This window comes from Protopterus annectens, chromosome 12.part0, assembly GCF_019279795.1.
Source record: "Protopterus annectens isolate FY-2018-M chromosome 12.part0, PAN1.0, whole genome shotgun sequence".
Classification (NCBI taxonomy): domain Eukaryota; kingdom Metazoa; phylum Chordata; order Ceratodontiformes; family Protopteridae; genus Protopterus; species Protopterus annectens.
Genome location: NC_056746.1, coordinates 201,347,465 through 201,368,453, shown reverse-complemented (window position 1 = coordinate 201,368,453; position 20,989 = coordinate 201,347,465). Strand labels below are relative to the sequence as shown.

The 20,989-nt window shown below is 37.5% G+C and overlaps 1 protein-coding gene across 5 annotated transcripts in view; it reads right to left on the bottom strand.

The window, feature by feature from the left end:
* Positions 1–20,989, bottom strand: part of LOC122816448 (alpha-1,6-mannosylglycoprotein 6-beta-N-acetylglucosaminyltransferase B-like) — a 950,232-nt gene that overhangs the window by 151,842 nt on the left and 777,401 nt on the right. For all 5 annotated transcript variants that reach the window (XM_044089252.1, XM_044089250.1, XM_044089253.1 and 2 more), the window contains 2 exons: positions 7,138–7,284; positions 1,422–1,538 (listed from right to left, as the gene is read on the bottom strand). In XM_044089252.1, the coding sequence (XP_043945187.1) occupies positions 1,422–1,538; positions 7,138–7,284 (264 nt within the window). The remainder of the gene's footprint in view (positions 1–1,421; positions 1,539–7,137; positions 7,285–20,989) is intronic.

Here is a 20,989-nt window from a genome sequence, read left to right as displayed (position 1 = left end):
TGCAGAACTGGCAGCTAATGTTCTAACTGTTTCCCTTCTATTGATGCAAAAAAAAAAAAAACACATCACCTTAGTCTCACACCTTCACAAACCTAACCAAAATACATGGATGATCAAAGAATTAAAAACTCTCTTCTAACTTCTAAGATCATAAGTTTCGATGTAATGCTTTTGTCATGAAGGCGATTAAAAAAAAACACTAACTTCACAAAATGTGTAACTATTAGAGCTTAGAACTGAAGACTTCTCTGAAGTCAAAGCCAACAACAAGGGCCTCTGATGGGCCAGGTTTGCAGATGATTTCAAATAAAGTGCAGTCAGAGAATCTCCAAAAAAAATCCCAGCAGATAACCCACCATGATCTAACAGTCCATACCCTTTGTTTACACAAGCAAGTAGTGAGTATGTTCTCCACCCTTTCAAACAGATCTATAACCTCTACCTATATCTGTCCTTACTATAGGGAAAGATGCCATTGTCAAGCCTATACCAAATACCAAAACGCATCTTACTTGTTCAGACTTTAGGTTAATATTTATACTCCACAACCAGGGAAAGGTTTATAAAAACGTGCAGGTCTTTAGGAAAAAAATAAAACTACTAGTAGTACTTCAGCAATCTAAGGCTAACCAAGGATTACCATATACTTAGCCATCCTCTAAATCAACATTAACTATACTACAGAACGATACTTAATTCCCTCACATTTTCTTTCATTCCCCAGTCTAAATCCTGCTCCAACCTATATTGCCCTATTATTCAAATTTAGCAAATTACATTTGTCTTATTACTAAGTTTCAATGATATCATATCAATGTAACCCTTCTCCTTCCTGATCTTCACCCTCATGTCCCTTCATATATTTTCAGCTCTCGCCTTCATACTCCTGACTAGAAGTTCAAGAGTCATTTCTTCTTCACTATATCTTCATTTGTATTAATCATTTGTTTGTTTGCAAGTATGTTTTTGTATAAGGACTTGTACACATGGACTGAATTTGAAATTGATCCATTTGTGTCAGCGCTCTACCACAGCCAACAAATTTAAATTAAATAAAATAAAATAAAACAAATAAATAATTTAGGACAAATGTGTAGATGTCTGTAAGTATGTATTGTATAGGGGTAAGTCAGCATACACATATTTATTAACACTATCTATGGAGTATCCCTTGGTCATCAGCTGAGAGCAATTAGTTATGCTGAGACCTCTTGTCCTCTCCCACTCATGATAAGTGTGCCCTACCCTACAGTCACCTAAGCCTTGCCATCTTCTGGACAGACTTTCCAGTATCTGGGCTGTTAGTCATCAGCAGTATGAATAATACTTTCCTCTTCACCATCAAGCCAACTTTCGTTTGAGCACCTTTATGAAGTCCTGACCTTAACATTGCTAATGCAGTAACTCAAGGGAAGACATACCTTAGTTTGCAATATTTTTTTCACAGCTTCTGCTATCTCTGTGACATTGTTGCTGTCCACTGTCCATACATATGGCTTGCCAATGTGATGTTCTGCATATGGATGCTGGGAAGTGACCTGAAAAAAGAAATATACTTAACTTCATAGCATAGCCTTTATTCTCTTATAAAATATTTTGAGATGCCTATTACAGCACATAATGTCATGCTGACAGGTCCAAGTTCTTGAGTCACACTGACCAGTAACTGATCCGACAAGACTTTAAGAAAGTCATATTTAAAACACCTAAATATACAAGCCAGATTTGAACAATAGTGTCTGTAACATATATGCCATATCTATTTTGTTATTTATTTAACATGTGCTAATCAGTAGGAGGACTTGTCCAAACCTTTTACAGATACAACCCAAAAGAGGTAGGCAAGTACAGGCTACATAAACAAGTAATAAACATTCATACATGTTAGATACATTAAGATCAGTTTGTCTAAAAACATCTAGAGGAGTTAAGACAATAACACATGAGAGTATTCAGAATAGCCATCAAATAAAGCAGTGAAGAACCTGAACCTCTCAGGGTTCAGTATAGGGCAGGCTTATCCAGTATTTGTGAAGCACTTGCATTTGTTTTCATTTGCCAGGTGAGCATGCAGTAACTTCTTGAAAAGTATAATATCATCTATGTGACGGGGGCTATTTTGGAGAATGACCTCTCATTTTCTTATATGTATTCACAAATAATACAGAAGGGGAAGTGTGTAGTTGCATGCAATCTGTGTCACAAAGAGTAGTTGATGTTCTGACTGGACGATTTGTTAAGAAGGGGAGGGCAATATCTGTGATGTAGTATTTTAGAGGTAAGAGTACTGAAAAGAAGAGAAGCCTTGGCAGTAAGAGGCAGCCAATATAAACTCATTTGGGTAAAATGGTGTTCCTGTACTGCTGGCCATTGGAAGAAGGTGATATTTTGTCCAGAACAAGATACAATAATGCGAACAACATATTCTAATATGTGTACAGAAACATTAATATGAATGAATCATATAGATTCAGGGGTATGGATGTTAGATATTCTTTATGAAGTGTTGAATTGACATGCAGCTTTAGTTATCTGTGTTTCAGTGTGCTTATGGAAGGTTAGCTGAGGCTTGAAGAGAAGTCAAATATTTTTGCTGAGTAACAAGGGGCAGTGAGGTGCCTGAAGTGTCATCAAAATTTATACTGGGGAACTTAAGTCTTTGAGCTGTACCAAAAAGCACTACAGAGATGTTTATGGTGTTTATGGACAGTTTATTAGGTTGGAGCCAATTCCAAATGACTGCAAAGCCACTTTGTAGTAAGCTCATAGACAATAAAGGAAGATTATTTGCTAGCCCTGGTAAAAAAGCAAGCTGTTTTGCTTATATAGAGGGAAAAGAGAAGAGGACCTAGTATCGAGCCTTATTGGGCACCAATGCATGTATTACATGAAATACAGACTTTATTAGGCCCTGCTATGGTAAAGGAACATTGGGAGAGATAACTATAGAACCATTGTATGACCTCAGCTGAAAGTCCAGTTTCACTCAGCTTATTAAAAGAAGTGTGTGATCAACCAAATCAAAGGGTTTTTTAAGTCTACAAAAATGGCTCCAGTAAGTTTACCTTCTTCCACATGACTGTATGTGTGTTTAGTGAGTGGAAGAGCTGGGCAAAATCCATAGTGCTTATTAGAAAGAATATCATAAGTTTGATGTATTCCAACATTTTCTCATTGTTAAGCTTCCTGAGTATTTTGACAAGGGGACAAAGTTGAGGTCAAAAATCAGAAGACTAGTCGGGAAAAGGAGTTTGGAGCAGAGGTAAAACTAAAGCATGCTTGAAACTGTAAGATCGGACTTTCATGGTTAGAAAAAAGTTGAATATGTCTGTATCTGCGGGATATAATCACACTGTATCTTTTCTAAGAGATTTTGGACCTAGGTTTTAGAAAAAAAACTTAAAACTGAGTTGTGGGTATTGAAGCACTTTATATAAAGTGTGGGATGGACTATTAAGTGGGTTGCAGTTAAACAGAGTGCTATTACTGATGGGATATTGTCTCAAAGCAAAGGTAAAACAAACTTGGTCTCAATCATATTAAATAAGAAGAATGTATTTTGCTGCTTCATTTCTAAATAAGTTTAACTTGTTTAGTGTTACATATCTGCCAGCCTTTCTGACATCTAGCCAGTCTGCTGTTTATCCTTTTAGTGAAAGTTCTGATCTGATAGTGCAGTGGACCCAGACACAAACTAACAACATTTTAGCAAATCCTAAAGAAGGTACGCCTGAAATAAGAAATAAAGATAAACTTGCAAAACATCCAGAAAAAAAATAATGTGGCAGCAAACTTTCAAAGAATAAAAACAAGCACTAGAATGGTACAGTTTAAGTTACTCTTATTTATTTTGTTTATTTGTTGGTTGATGGACACTGGTAATAAGAATACCCACCTGTCTCATATGTGATAAATGTGGATTTAGGTTCATTCATTTACCCATTTTTCATATCTGCTTTATCACATTCATAGTTATGGAGAACAGGAGCATATTTCGACAGGCAGTGAGTGTAAGGAAGAAAATATTTCTGGATAGGATGCCAGCCTGTTGCAGGGCACATGTATACTCATACTCACACTGCATATAAGAGACGGGGTGGGGCAACTATAAATATACTCAATCTCTTACCAATGTGCCATTGGGGCAGTCGGGAGAAATCCTGAGCACCTAGCCAAAATCAACACAAGAACAGGGAAGACATAATACATTACATAAGGGCACCTCTGGAGTCTAATCAGAGGAGCAAGCACTGAAAGATAGCAATTCTGACTGCTGCACCACTGCATGTCCCTGTATGGAACTAAGTGATTAAGTAAAATACGATCACTTCAGTATAAGCCATTTAAAGAAAGACTACAAGAAAGGAAGAAGGCTAAGATGTGACAGAAATACTTAAATACTTTCTGGAATCCAGATTCTGAGTACACTATTTCAAAGAGATATATGTTAATAATAGGAAACAGTTTAAAATGCAAGGTAGAAAACTCAAAGCAGACATAACATAGCATTTATTTCACAGAAAGGGTGGTAAATAACTGAAAAACAATCTTCGTGAAGTGATTGTAGCATAAAAACAGTAACACAATTCAATAATTTGCAATGCAGACATAAGGCTGTACTTAAGCTGTGTGGAAGAAAAATAAAAAGAAGCTGTTGTTTAATAAGGGTCTATTGTTTAGCCAGAGTGCAGGGAAAAAGGTAAGAAATAAGCTGCTGCTTTAGTAGAATCTATAGCATATTCACAATGGAGGGAAATGAGCAATACAAATGGGTCAAGTACTCCTTGTCTGTCATCAAAATCTATATTTCAGCATTTCTATGGTGGCCAGTAAAGCATAAGTAAACCAGCAACACTGCAGTACAGATGCCAGAGTCAACATACAATTAAATGTAATTTACAGCTTAAGCAGTTAAAGTCAAATATGGTGATAAATGCAATTCTCAAAAAACATGAGAATTAAATGACTCCTAACAGAAAAGGCAGGGAGGGACAAATTTAAATGACGTCTAACAGAAAAGGCAGGGAGGGACAAACTCTACTGTAAGTATTACAGGGAGGAGTACTACTGTAGGTCAAGGATGGTAGATCTTTCAATGAAACAGGACATTACAGAATTAAATTTAAAAAATGATACCATATCCATGAGGAATCCCTTATATACATCCTTGAAGAAATTGAACATAAGAGTATCAATTAGAGAAATGAAAGAGGGACTTCCAAATCTTAGGTGCAATGATTAGAAAGGACTGACCTCATCGTTAGCCATGATGTCACTGAGCAGAATGGAAAATTATAGAAAATAAGGGCTGCCAGACGTCCTTGTTATAATCAACCATGCGTGTCTTTGTGTGCTTATATATATATATATATATATATATATATATATATATATATATATATATATATATATATATATGTGTGTGTGTGTGTGTGTGTGTGTGTGTGTGTGTGTGTGTGTGTGTGTGTGTGTGTGTGTGTGTGTGTGTGTGTGTGTGTGTGTGAATAATCAAATGTTTGTAATATTGAATCTCTGTAATGCTGGAAAGCGTGATCAAATAATTATATGATTGGTTTCTTTAGGCATTACTTTGTGAGATGTAGCAGAGGGGTGCATGTGAATTTACCTTTCCACACTTTAGTGTGATCTCAGTGTCATTGATATGGGGTTGTCGACTTTTTCGCCTCAGTATTATAAAAGTCGTAAAAGTCAGGTAAGTGGGATAAAAAGCATTCCAAATTGTACACCTAGCATTTTATATGACTGATAATATACAATCAGTAACCTATCAGGGCAGCAAGGGGCAGGTTAAGCATCATGCAGGGCAGATAATGTTCAGGGTTTTGATATGAAGAACATGGATACATGTAATGCACAAGGCACTCAGGAATGCATAAGATGTAGGAATGGATGTTGATGAAATCACTATTCTAATAAAAGACTGCTGAGAAAAGCAAAGATGTAGTAACGTGGTGCTGAGAGAAGCAAGCAAATGGCAGAATGCTATGGCTCCAGAAGAGATTAATTACAAGTAGGAAGTACAATGTATCAGGTAGGTCATACATAATATAGTGGGTGCATAAAGGTAGGAATGGGTGAAGAGACTATACACAAAGGAAAGAAATAATTAGATGTAGGTTGATGTCATAAGTTAAAGGACCTGGGAAATCAAATAGACATTCAGAAAATGACAGGAGGTAGAAACAAGGCCGGAGTAGAGGGAATACAGCAGAGTGTTGCTGCCTTTACAATAACATATATTTCAGGCTCAATGACTTTTATTAAAATCTGATGAACACCATAATAGCCAGGGAGTCCATGATCTGCCCTGGTCTCAATGCACTATAAAAATATACAACAGAGAATGAACGGAGCTATCCAAAGCATTGCAAAGAATAGTTGTTAAGGTCCATAGATCTCCAACACATAGCCTAACTGGCTGACTTGTCCTGTTCGGGTTAAAGTGGAATACCAATATGAAAAGATTGCAGAACTAAATCTAACTGAGTTTAATATTAAACAACACTGTTATCACTTCTTTATAATCAGTTCTAGGTACTCCTGGGAATGCAGTGGAGAAACCATAATATCTAAGATACAGAGTCACCTATCTACCTACTGCTTACATCTGAGGTCAGCTTTACTTTACATTTTGCTAACATTTTTGCTGTTTTGTTAACAGTATCAAAACACTGCCTTCAAACTTTGGTAGACAACAAACAAGGCATACTGATTAGTCTGAAAAGAATGGCATATCTGCAGTTTGTGAATACATGTTTAAAGGGGATTAGAGATAGCAGCTGAAAGCTGTCAGTATAGAAGCAATGACCCTGGCTGCATCTTGCTACCGAATGCACACTTCTGATAAATAACATTCAGGCAATCTGTGTAGTAACCTGCTCAGTATCATCTGTGGAAGTTAATACTGCAACATTATTAAAAGCACAACTTCAAAGCCACACACAGTAGGCTAGTCTTCTTCCATTGTTTACAGCTGATCAGTTTCAGCTATTTATATCCACATAATTTTTAGCACAATGGTATGATCTAATAAACAGAAGAAATCATCAGTGTTCAAAAATACAGTATGACAGAAATGTATTAAAGAAATGTCTTACAACTACAGGGGGAACATACCTCTCTGGATGTTGGTTTCCCTTTGTAGAAGTCAGTGTTCAGGGAACTGTGTGCAGGCTTAAACCTGGGCTGTATAAAGACACAGCCAAGAGCTATAGCTTCCAGAGGAGCAGGTCCCTCATATGGGAATCCCAGGCCAATGAAGAGCTGAAAAAGAATACATTTTGATACAGTGATCTTCTAATTATTCCACTTTATTGTTTCTAAAAATAATGAGTGCACCTCTTAGCACAAACTACACCAAACATCAATTTCACAACTTCACACAACATTTATAGCAGGGCTGTGTTGAACAAATAAACGTAACATGAAATCTGTGTGTATTTCATGTGCAGATCCCTACATTCTGGTGTTGTTTCGTCAGATTTGTTTGGGCATAAAGAATACAAGGCATTACATCTTTTTGATTGCAACATTCTGCATCAATTACAATTCCCAGAAGAAGGAGAGAGGGCATTGCAGTAAGTAATTAGGTAATCTCACATAACCTTGTCTGCAACCTGGTTAAAGAAAAAATTAGAGCAGTTTTTACCAAATGTGATCACTATGGAGATATTAATTAAGAGGATAATTGCTAACTTTAGTTTTATCTGTACATATCAGGTATTTTATTGTATGCATTTGTTAAGCAGTTAATCCCACAGAAGACGAGTGTCCCTTGGGGGGGGGGGGGTAACACAGATTTAGTGACTTGCTCAAAGTCACACAATAAGCAAATGCAGGTGGAAAGAATCAATCCCTGTACCCTTTGGTTACATAATGCAGCTCATTAAATAAGCAAATCATCTACATTATCTGCAGGCTATTCCAATTTACTGAAAAAGCACTTTGCTTCAAGTATGTTTTGTCAAATCAAAACAGTAAAAACATGGAATTTTCAAGTAACATGTTCCAACATTAAACAAGTTTTTTTTTGCATGGAGACATAGCTACTCCAAATAATCATCATGATTAGATATCTGAGTAAATTTTTAAGTAATGAAGGGCAAAAATGGAAATGTGATTAAAAGAATCTCTATATGGCAAAAACGTCTAGCCCTGCAGACTATGTCCCAGTGCTTCATGTGGTCACGTGTCTTTTGCAGATGCCCCATCAGAGAAGGTGAAATTATGTTTCTTTACTTGAAGTGAATTCGACAGCTGTTGTATGTGACAATTCCATCTGTGCATTGATGGAACTGGAATAGGAGAAACATTGTGAAACGTAAAGTTTGATGTAAAAATGCCCATTGAAGTTAAACAATCTGTTGCCCCATCCATTCATCATGAATATACTAAAGACATGACATGACTTCACATTAAAGCAGTGAGTGCGAGACGAGAAGGAAATCAGTATGATTCGTAACACTTAACAGGCTGGATATCCCGGGTAGCTGGAAGTGTGTAAAGCTGATGGCTCTGCAGTTTTGCATGAACAAATTATGACCACAATGCTGCTTACATAAAGAGCCAAAGAGGTTTTAAAGAAAGCAATAAAGACATGGTAGACATTTATGTGGTGCAGTAGTTGGTGACAATGGAAGATAAGACTTAAAGAAGAAATCTGAGACTTAATGGTATACTTAAAGGTGAATAAGGACTTGATTTGTTGCACTGTTGAGACAAAGATGACTGTGCAGCTGCCATTAACACAATCTGAATGGGAATATGGTAAACCAAAGAACATTTAAGTTCATTTTGTATCATGCTATGAAAAAGAATAATTTCTAAAGCAGTTTTGGCACCTGGCTTAATGTTAATGATTCTTGTTGACCTACAAATGTGGATCTAGAAATTAGGCTAAAGCCGAGAATGCAGTTTGTGGAGGAGATTAAAGAGTGCAATCATTGAAAAATTATAGACTAACTTTCATGGCAGTACTGAAAGTGCATTTATTGGAAGGAATGTTAATGCTCATCACTGAAGATCAGGTAGTTAAGAAGTTAAAAGCATTACCTTTCCGGTTAACTAATACCAGAGATTTTACAACCCTAGTTGGAGTAAAAGACGAATGGGAAGAACACTCTAAGCTAAGTGAGACAGAAAAAGATGTTTTGTGTACCATGACTGGAGCATGATGATTTGAGAGGAAATCCACTACATAATTGCAAATATGACTGTTGCCTTATACTTACAACTGCAGTCAATTATTAAAGTATTCATTTATAATATAATGATGTTTAGTATCTTTTCATAGTTTTATAGTCATACTGTTTCCAATTCCAGTTCTTTGCGAGAGGCTTTTTTTATTTATACTTCTATACTGTTCCCTTAATTCAGTGTGGCAACATTATGTACCCTCATTATTTTCAATGGTTTTGAATTGCAATTGAATAAAACAGCAAATCATTTTAATTTTTATTTTGATAATTGGAGTTATTTTTGCCTTTTTTCCAGTGTAACATATCATAGGAACATCATGGTTTAGCCAGTTAATGTGTTTGATAAGGGTGTGTTCAAGCCGAATATTACTCAGATGTGCACAGGGATGTCACATTAAGTTTTATATTAGTAGTCTTGTGGAGTACAGCTCAGTCCGTGAGTTCAATAATGTGGCAGGCATGATGCAGGCTGTTTCAATAAATATAATACAGGCCATGACAGGGAAATGTAACTGTTACTGGAAGTTTGTAGGAATATATGGTAATAATGTTAAAGTCTATAATTTATTCTCATGCATTATAAATAAGTGATAATAAAGATGGGACATGGCATAGTTGGCTTATGTTTAGGTCACTATTATGTAACAATGGCATTGTACTGAAGATAAAAAAGAGAAATGAAGTATAGTAAATTATAATCATTTTCCATTATTCTGAACTGAATGTATATGAAAAGCTATGGCCTAGTTATTAAACAATCTCTTCAGATGTTAGAGGACAGTGTTCATATATTTGCCAGTTCTTGCCATTTTGCATCTTTTAAACATGCTATGTCATAAGTGTTTATAACTTGACAATAACTTTAATTGCTTTTGCAAATTACACCTACCTGTACAGGTAAACTTAATGACACAACCATAAGGGAAGCTAGAAATCTGCCAGTGTTTTCTCATAACTGTTAAATTATTAGAACTGTAGTATTCACACATTCATTGGATCCCACTCAAATATATTTTAGACAAAACATTTTTTTAATAATTTAGTTCCTCATTTTCAGAATTTGATTGCTAAATAAGAGCTGGATGCATCATGGACTGATGTAGCTTATCAATATTCTTAATATTCCAATAATACTGTATTAAAATAATTCTCTGATAGGTTTTTCTTATCTTCTGCATAATGATATGTAGTGCTTAAAGTGCAATAATGCAATTTTATCTTCATTAGTTTAAGCAACCATGCTCTTTGTCATCATCTTTCGGCTGTTCTCTTTAGGGGTCGCCACAACGGATCATCTGTTTCCATTTCTTCCTTTCCTCTGCATCATGCTCTGTCACACCAACCACCTGCATGTCCTCTCACCACATCCATAAACCTTATCTTATGCCTTCCTCTTTTCCTGTTACCTGTTAGCTTCATCCTTAGCATCTTTTTCCCAATATACTCAGCATCCCTCCTCAGCACATGTCCAAACCAACGTAATCTTGCCTCTCTGGCTTTGTCTCCAAACCTTCCAGCCTGGGCTGACCCTCTAATATACTTATTCCTGATCCTGTCCACCCTCGTCACACCCAGTGCAAATCTTAACATCTTTAACTCTGCCACATCCAGCTCTAACTCCTGCCTTTTTGTCAATGCCACTGTCTCCAACCCATATAACATAGCTGGTCTCACTACCCTCTTGTAGACCTTCCCTTTCACTCTTACTGGTATTCGTCTGTCACAAATCACTCCTGACACTCTTCTCCACACACTCCATCCTGCCTGTACTCTCTTCTTCACCTCTCTTCCACACTCACCATTACTCTGAACTATTGATCCCAAGTATTTAAACTCGTTCACCTTCGCCACCTCTACTCCTTGCATCTTCACCATTCCTCTGTCCTCCCTCTCATTCACACACATATATTCTGTCTTAGTCCTGCTGACCTTCATTCCTCTTCTCTCTAGAGCATATCTCCATCTCTCCAGGGTCTCCTCCAGCTGTTCCCTACTCTCACTACAGATTACAATGTCATCTGCAAACATCATAGTCCACGGGGACTCCTGTCTGATCTCGTCTGTCAACCTGTCCATCACCATTGCAAATAAGAAAGGGCTCAGAGCTGATCCTTGATGTAATCCCACCTCCACCTTAAACACATCCGTCACTCCCACTGAAGACCTCACTGCTGTCACACTACTCTCGTACATATCCTGTACCACTCTTACATACTTCTCTGACACTCCTGACTTCCTCATACAATACCACAACTCCTCTCTAGGCACCCTGTCCTATGCTTTCTCTAAGTCTACAAAAACACAATGCAACTCCTTCTGACCTTCTCTGTACTTTTCCATCAACACTCTCACAGAAAACATCGCATCTGTAGTATTCTTTCCCAGCATGAAACCATACTGCTGATCACTATCATCACGTTCCTTCTTAACCTAGCTTCCAGTACTCTTTCCCACAACTTCATGCTCTTATTGTTTTAATTGTCTTCTGATAAAACAAAAAACTCCCTACCAATGTCATGATTGGTTTACTTAACCTTTGTACCTTTGATGTCAGTGCAGGGAATGGCATGGGGTTGTGTCCATTTAATAATTACCATATGCACAACAGCATATATATGACTGTCTATCTGTTGCAGTCTATTGATGCATCCTGCCATTATCCCTTAGGTGCAACAGTTACGTATTTAGGCCATGCGTTAATATTTTTTTTACTTTTTATTAAAAAAGGCACAGATGAATAAGGAATGACAAAGACAGAAAAGCATTTCAGCACTAAACATAGATGCAAAGATGCACATAGGAGTATTGGAGAATCACTTTAATGGTGTATTTAATGGTGTATTCACTAAATTTTATTATTAGAACAGAGACATTAATGTATTGTTACTTATAAGTTTTGTTATATATTTGATGATGTATAGATGTGGCCAATTTTCCATTGAATGCCCTGGGTTGTTTTTGACTAGGAAAGGCCCTCTAGGTCTTAATAATTATAATGCAATCTCTCGGTAGCCATGGGTCAGGGGAGCATGGTGCAGGTGCACTGATTAAGCATTGAATTGTGGCATATTGCAGTAAGGAATATAAGTTGTCCAAATGCTTAGGCCAACCATGAAACATTTGCTTTATACTTCAAGACTATGATGGAAGGCTGACTTTAGTTTCATTGTTGAGAATTGTTGCAATGAATCTTCAAATTGTAAAGTTGAATTAAGAGGTTGGAATTACTCTACTGTCTCTTTTTTTTTTTTTTTTTTGTCTCTGGTCGGCAGAATGCATAAAGTTACAATGGGGTCATTGATATATTACTGGCTGTTAAATGAACTGACTGTATGTAAAGGAGATGAGTTTGCTGTTGTCTGTATTTACAAATATTTTCTGCATCAGCAGTGTTCACCTGAAAGGGGTTGTGGTAACCTGCATGGCATTACATTGGAACTTTTTACTTATTTATTTATTAAAGTTTATCAGTGAGGTATGAGGATTGGCCTTAGAACCCTTTTTCACTACATCCCAAGCCAAAAGGCCATCACGACACAGAAAGTGCTAAATTCTTAGCATAAAAAAGTTAAATATACATTATGAAAGCAAGACGCTGTCCGTTCGATTCTCAGCTAAAGCGTCTTGTGTGTGGAGACATGCGTGAAAGGGCATACCTTCGTTGAAGGTTGTGCGTCAGGGCTGGTAACTCGTCACGTAAAAATATTCTACCGATCATTAGCAGACCGGAGTTCCGCTGTGGCGACCCCTAACCGGGAAAATGCCGAAAGACACAACAACATTATGAACTGTGAATGTTAATATAGTAAGCTTAACATGTTACCATTCACAGTATCATAATGTATAGAATATAATGCAATATTAGTTTTGATTGTGCACTAAAATGAAGGGTATGCACTTGTTATAACATTTTGTTTACAATAGGTATACTTTCATTTATTAATTTAGTTTAGAAATGTAGGGGTATGACTTACAAACTTTGCATCTTACAATACTGGAGTAAATAAGTTTGATAAAAAAGAACTAGGAGGAATGATGTTCTGACAAAGGAACAGTGGAAAAAAAGAAGGCTGTTGTTTTCAGTATTACGTTGCCTTACAACAATATGTCAGACATGTGTTGCTTGTAGATTGATAGAGGATTTTCAGAAAAGTTAGAGCAAAGCATTGGATTTACAAGCTACAATTTATTTGACTGTGTATCAATAAGATTTAATAAGGAAAATGGTTTTAGGGGAAGGAATGTAGATGGGGTTTATGGTATTAATGTTAGTATTAAGATGATGGAAAAACAGTAATTGAGAAAATGGCAACAACAGTGAATATGAGGGTCCCTATTAGAACAGCGAAAATGCAAAATGTCGGACAGGTTGAAAGGTCGAATATTCCAGACCTCGAAATTGGTTTTGTGAGATCACGGTACACTGAAGATCGGAAAATTTGCCCTTTCCTCACTTAGTGTGATCTTGGTGTTGGTATAATTGGTATAAACTGATTTTGAGATCCGGGATATTCGACTTTTCAGACGTTCAAGAACTTGTATTTTCGTTGTTCTAATAGGGACCCAAATATGAGACGTTGGACTGCTCTTTACATAAGATGCATTGAGTTTATTTAATTACATAAAGTATTCAGAGATAAGAGAAATAACAGCGTCTAAAAGATTGCATTTTCCAGTTTCTGGGTACTTATTTAGATGTGAATAATGTATGGAACAGATGATTTTGATTAATAAAGCTGATAGGTATACAAACACACCATTCTATCTAGGTTTGTACACATTTCAAGCTTATGTCATAAAAGAACATAGGAGTAATGGTAACCAGTAGAAGAATAACGTAAAATTATTTATTTCTAATAAATATTCTGGATTCTAGAATGCTGATTACATGTTCATTTATGCATACAACAAAATCAATAAAGGAGATTTATATTTATATATATATATATATATATATATATATATATATATATATATATGGATCTAGGACATTTGCTCGACTGAGCAAACATCCAAATCCAAAAAACCCAAACACATTTTAACAAAAGCGCTTTTACTGAAAAAGCCCTTTTGTTAAAGCGTGTGAAAAAAAAACTTCATTTACATTTTAGCAAGGGGGCTTCACCCCCTGCACCCCCCTTGTGGTGTGCTGTGCCCCCATACACTCCCTACTTTAATATTCTCCATCTGTGACTGCACTACAGTGGGGAAAAGTGACATTTCACTTACCCGCACCGTAGTACAGCCTCTGCAACAGTCATACTTACGTGAAAGTGCTGCTTTGGTGAATAGCACTTTCACGTAATTATGCCAGGCCATTTGGATTTAGGTCATTTGCTCAGTCGAGCAAACGTCCTAGATCCATATATATATATATATATATATATATATATATATATATATATATATATATATATATATATATATATATACAGCCCTAAGCCAGATCTGCAGAGTCCAAGTTTTGGCTTCAAGTATGCTGTAGATGACATGACTTTGATTAGTGGAGCAGTTGGTAAAATAGCCTGCTAGGGAGGAATGAGAGTCAGTGGCCAGCACTGGTTTGCCACTCAGGCTCTGTAGTGAAGTAGTTAAGCTACTGGTTTTATGACCTAAAGGTTCTGAGTTCAAGCTTTGCTCTGATAACACATCCCTATGTGGTTTTAGGGACTGGAGGTAGTATAATGGTTAAGGCATTTATCTCATAGGCACAAGGTACAGAGTTTGATCATTATCTCTGGGATGGGAAAGTTGTCTAGGCTTAAAACAACCCACTAGGACTAACCTATGAACCTATGAGCAACTCAAGGTAGAAGATGGTGGTGTCCCAGCACAGAGGTCCACCTACAGGAAGGCTCAGGACTGTTGCTCTCACATTAGGGATAAGACTGTGTATATGAGCCTGTAATGAATACAGGTATGGCTATGCAAAAAGAAGCATTTGTACGTTGAGTGTTAAGAGCCTTCAAAAAAAAAAATATCCCCCAACTCCTGCTGTATGATGGCTACTATCCATAACTCTTGCCATCCTCTTCAGATGTTTTAGGATGCTTAAAATCAGATTCACAGTAATATCAAATGACTAAGCATGCCAATATGCATATATATATATATATATATATATATATATATATATATATATATATATATATATGGGTCAACTTCATTTGCCCAACAGTTCACTTGACTGAAACTCATTTGCCTGTCACTTATTTGCCTGACAGATAGTACTTGCAGGCAAATAAAAGGGATATATCCCTTTCCCCACTGTAGTGCAACCCTGGAGTTAGTATATATAGTTAGGGGGGTTGTGGGGTGGAGCCCCCCACCTAGTTTGATTGAAATTCTCTGCTTTTTGCTGTATATTGTTCAGTAAAACCAAACTAGGTGCCCCCAGTGTGGCACGGCCACACCCACCCTAACTATATATACTAACTCCAGGGTCGCACTACAGTGGGGAAAGGGATATATCCCTTTTATTTCCCTGCAAGTACTATCTGTCAAGCAAATGAGTTTCAGTCAAATGAACTTTCAGGCAAATGAAGGTGACCCATACATATATATATATATATATATATATATATATATATATATATGGATCTACTTCTAAATACCGCAGTTCCACAATACCGAGGACCAGAATATCGAGACGAGAATCACAAAACTGAAAATCCTGAACCATGTTAAGTATTCCCAGGGCAAGTATCAGAAGAAACAGGGAAAAATAATATGGGTGCACAAGATAAAGAACTGGCAATTTAAAGATATTGTTATCTCCTTTATAAGCTGCTTGTCTTGGCTGAACCAAAACCATTTGCATGCAGAGGCAATCACTGACCAAGAAGGCAGAGGACAACTCACAGTAAGTTTGATAATCAAGAAATCTTTGACAGATTCATAGTGAACAGGGGTATTGTAAGAGTATTAGAAAGCATGCATAATCTCCAAAGGGGGTACAGGGGTGAGTGGCTGTCCCATCCCTGTGGATACTAAGATATGTTTGGTCCTGACTATACTTCTTGCCTCTGGGACCTTCCAAAGACAGCATTGGGACACAGTGAGTATCTCACAGGCTTCTGCCTTGAGGATACTTCAGCAGTTCTTGGATGTACTCCTAGCTCTTGTGAATCTATTTCCTGGTGTCATCTCAAGACCAAACCAGGACTATACATGCCTTTTATGGTGTGGCATGCTTACTTGACGTGCTTAGTGCAATAGATGGCACCCATCTTGCAATTAGGGCCCCTTCTGGTCCTCATGGTGAGTGGTGTGTCAATAGGAAGGGCTACCATTGCATTTACCAGGTAGTGTGTGATGCATGGGGGTAAATCACCACTGTCTCTGCACTGCATCCTGGCAGTGTACATGATTCCCATATATGGCATACTACCTCACTCTACCACCTCTTTCTGCATGGTAGGAAGCCCAGTGGTCATCTTTTCACTAAGTATATTTTTTAATCATTTATTTACTTGTGGTAAAATATATTCCTGAATCCTGCATCATTTTACCTTTGTTATGTCTCCTCCTCCACCCCCACTCACTCCCCCCCCAGGTGATGCTAGATATCTACTGCAGCCACGGCTCATGACATCATTGAAAAATCAAAGTGGAGTTGCAGAAAGCAATTTTAATACGGCACTGCCACAGAGCCTTATTGTTATCTTGAGAGTCTTTAGCATGTTGAAAGGCTGATTTAGATTCCTGCATGAGTTTGGGTATGCCCTTCAGTATGACCCAGCTATGGCATGCAGGATGGTTACTGCATGCTACATTCTGCACAACATGGTCATACACCAGTCTGGAAATGGTGACTCACACTGTCACTGCAGGTCCTAGTTCCACTCCTCCTGTGACTAATGATGACCATCTGACAGCAGTAGTAAGGGACACCATGTAGCAGGCTTGTGCACAACATATGGCTGCACAGGTAATGACTTGGCATCTTGTCCAGATCTATGGATTGTGACATTCAACTTAGTGTTTCCTTTCTTTTCAGAAACACATAAAATATAACTGATTCATGCAGTAATGTGTCAGCTGTGTTGTGTGGTGCATGGCCTACTGTCAGTCTTCATCAAATATTCCCTCTTATCTTTCATTTTTTTTTTTCAGAACAGATAACTTATATTATTGTTTGTAAAAGTCATGCCTGACTGCTCATTGGTAATAGTTCAATAATGTCATAAGGCATCATGTAAGAAATAATTACATTTTTAACTATTTTGCACAAGAAATTCTGCTTATGGACTTTACTTGAGTGTACATGCATATATAACTTTTTGTTTTATATTTGTAACAATCTGTAAACGTGGCTTATATGTAAGAATGCACTTGGAAATGTTAGCCTATGAATGATTGTTGCTTCGGGGAAACACACTGACAAAAAATATTTGTGCTGATTTACTCCTTAAAATGCAGTTAGCTGCAGGTTGGCCCTGAATATTTTTGTTGCCAAATACCACAGTCTGCACTAAGCAAGTCAACTGATGGTAAGATATATTACCTAAATATGATACGTTTACACAGCCATGGTGGAAGCATGTATAAATATTGTACAGTTATACAATATTCCTCCTTACAAGCAAGTTGGCGACTAGTCCTGAAAATGTCACCTTAAAGTCCTACAGTCAGAATGCATACCTTCTGTTTTGATCCTAAATTTATATATTATAAATTATTTTCATTAATTCTTGCTTTCCATCAACCTTCACAGAAATGCGGTGACCAGCTGTGTTTAAAATGGAGACACTGAGATAGCTTCAACCAATTCTGGACTATTTGTAAAGTTCAGATGTAAATTACATGTTTCAGCACTCAGCGCTATGAATATTTCTACACATGTGTAACTGCATTAATCATGTAGCTCCATTTATACTTCCGTGAGTGACTTATCAATATTTCATGCATGTGCATGCAAACTCCTCATAACTCAGCTTTCTGGTGCAAAGTAGGCCCATGTGTGGCTATTCTGTAAATGCGCACACTGTTTGCCACCCATTGTGCACCAGTGCAGGGTGTAAGGTGCTAGTTAGGGTAATGCCACAAATCAGTGGGTGTGGCTGACACCCTAGCAGTCTCAGTTTCACATTTATGGAGAGGATAACATCTGTCAGAACTCGGGGTCTAGCCTACAACTGGTGTGAGAAGGAGACCAAAATACTCTTTCAAGTGCTGCAGGCATCATATCTACAAAGGCTGGAAGCAGTGGGCACAGGCCTCATGGAAAAAATAATTTATATGGACTAAGCTGGTAGATGAGCTAACATTCTTAACTAGACTCCACCCTCATGTGATCGGTAAAGGTAAAAGTATGATGACTTGCAGAGGCAGAATAAGTGGTAGAGGTTCAGGAGAGGAGGATAGAGTTCTACAGTAAGTATTACATTTGTATTTTGGTGGCACTACTATATATGAGGTGTAGGCTTATTACAAAATTCTGCAGACCTTACCAAGAAATGGGTAATTATATTGTCATACTGATTACATCATAAGCATGACTATGCAAAAGTTTACAATGGTTTGAATATCACATAAACTGAAAAACTGCCTGCTAACTTTTATTTAGTTGTAGTATAAATACACAGAAAAATAATATACTAGTATAGTGACTGCAGTTTAATATGAAGCATTTAATGTTGCTACTGTCAGCTGCCACCATTACAAGTTAATGCACGGTAGTAAGAAGGGCCATTGCAGCACCATTGTTTAAGATATATAGAATGGAATTAATACTGTGATGGGCTTTTCCAAAAGTGATCCCAGCTTCTGCAAATGATACATTCAGAGGGGCCACACACATGAGGAGGAAGGGGAATAATGGAACTTACTGACTTAGGGGCTGTAATGCTGCTGTAGCGTTACATGGAAGGTATGATAGAGTACAAACTAATATAAGGTTATATCAATGTGTGTGTTGCAGGGGCCACCATGACTACACTACCACTGTAACCTTGATGGGATTACAAGATGTGCTTCCACAGACACACAACAGACTGTCTTCCAGTACTGTATCCTCTGTTACTGTGGTACAAAGCAGTTTCTGTAGGCAGCCTTAGCACACAAAATAGTTGCCTCTGAATTGTGTCAACACTTTTATTATTCGTGTTCATTAGCTGAGTTGCATAAGTACTACATATTCAGGTCCTGCTTGGTGTACTATAGCACATCATTTCTGCATGCACCACTTTTTTGAATCTCACCCTATATGTATTATGCAGTTCTTGATTTAAGACTCTGTTAGTCTTTTCCCAAATTTGTATTTAAAGTGAAATGGCCTCATAATCAAACACCTACAAAAGTATTAGGAACAAAAGAAACATGGATGCTGGTAATCCTAAATCACACCGCTTTATTCATGTAGAATATCATTAAAAACATCCAAGTACATAAAATTGATAACTGCCTTCATCTTAAGGCATTCTAAGACTTCTTCAGATAACAAGAATCAATTCATTCAGCCATTTTATACAAAAAGAAGTCATATGACCATTTTGTGCCAACATTTTTAAAGTGACCTAGATGTCAAAAACAACAGGTGGTTGCCTATACATAGTAAAAAAGGCATTGTTGCTGTGTAAAATAGATAAGTAAAATAAATAAAACCCAACACTTTATTTTAAAACACAAAAAATAAACTTAAATCCAGCTGACTACAGTCTCCTCAGAGCAGGTATAAGCAGCTTCACAACCACTGTCCCTTCAGTTGGAATTAGCACTAATGTCCAAGCCTACACCAAAAAATTATATGAGCACCTACCTAGCTGTATGGACTCACCAATACCTGACAGGACCAAATCATCCTCCTTAAGAAAGAGTAAACCTGTTTGTGGATAGCAGCAATAGACAAACTTTATAATAAAAGGACAAAATTGCTGTCCAGGACCAAAAAGAGCAGGTGCCAAGTTGGAAGCAATCTCTCCTTTGTCTGAACAAGCAAATAAGGTCACTGGTGAAATCCTCTAAGGCTAACTTTGAGTCCAAATTAGTCACATCCACTAAGGACAATCATAATGCTTTCTTCACATATGTTCGCAATCTCAAAGGTGACACCTAAATCTGCTCTGAACTGGTGACCATTAACACCACATATGCAAACACCATAGATATAGCCAACCTGCTGGCAGCCAGGTTCAGTGAAAACTTCACCCACCCGCCCCCCCATCAGTAAGCCAGGACATTCCCAGCACCTGCTCCCCTCCCCTCATCACCATTAATGCCCTCTCAAAGGAAAAAACACAGTCTCCATGGGACCCGATAACATCCCTGTCTGTAACCCACATGAACTCAGGCATGAGCTTTTCTGAGGTGTAAGCCAAAAAGAGTGGTCTGTGGCTGACCAAGTTTGCAGATGACTGCAAGCTGAGCTCTGTCTTAAATTCCCCTAGTGGTGTGAACATCCTCCAAAAGGGGCTTACCCAAACTAATGACTGGTGTCAAAATCATGGCCTCAAACTGAATGCCAAGAAATGCATCATTATTCACTTTGGGGAAAATGACATCCCTGCTAATTATCACATTAATAACAGTGTACTAAGCATGCAATCAGTTGTGAGGAACATGGGCACCCAGGTTGATGGCAACCTCACTTTTGACGACCACATTGCCTCCATTTTATGGATGGCTTTCTACATGGCCCACCTCATAAATAAGGGTATTTCATCCAGGAACAAGGAGGTTATAACAACCCTGTACTTTTCCCTTATCAGACCCAATCTTGAGTACAATGCCCCCTTCGGCATGTACCCTGCCAAGCACATGCAGTAGTTGGA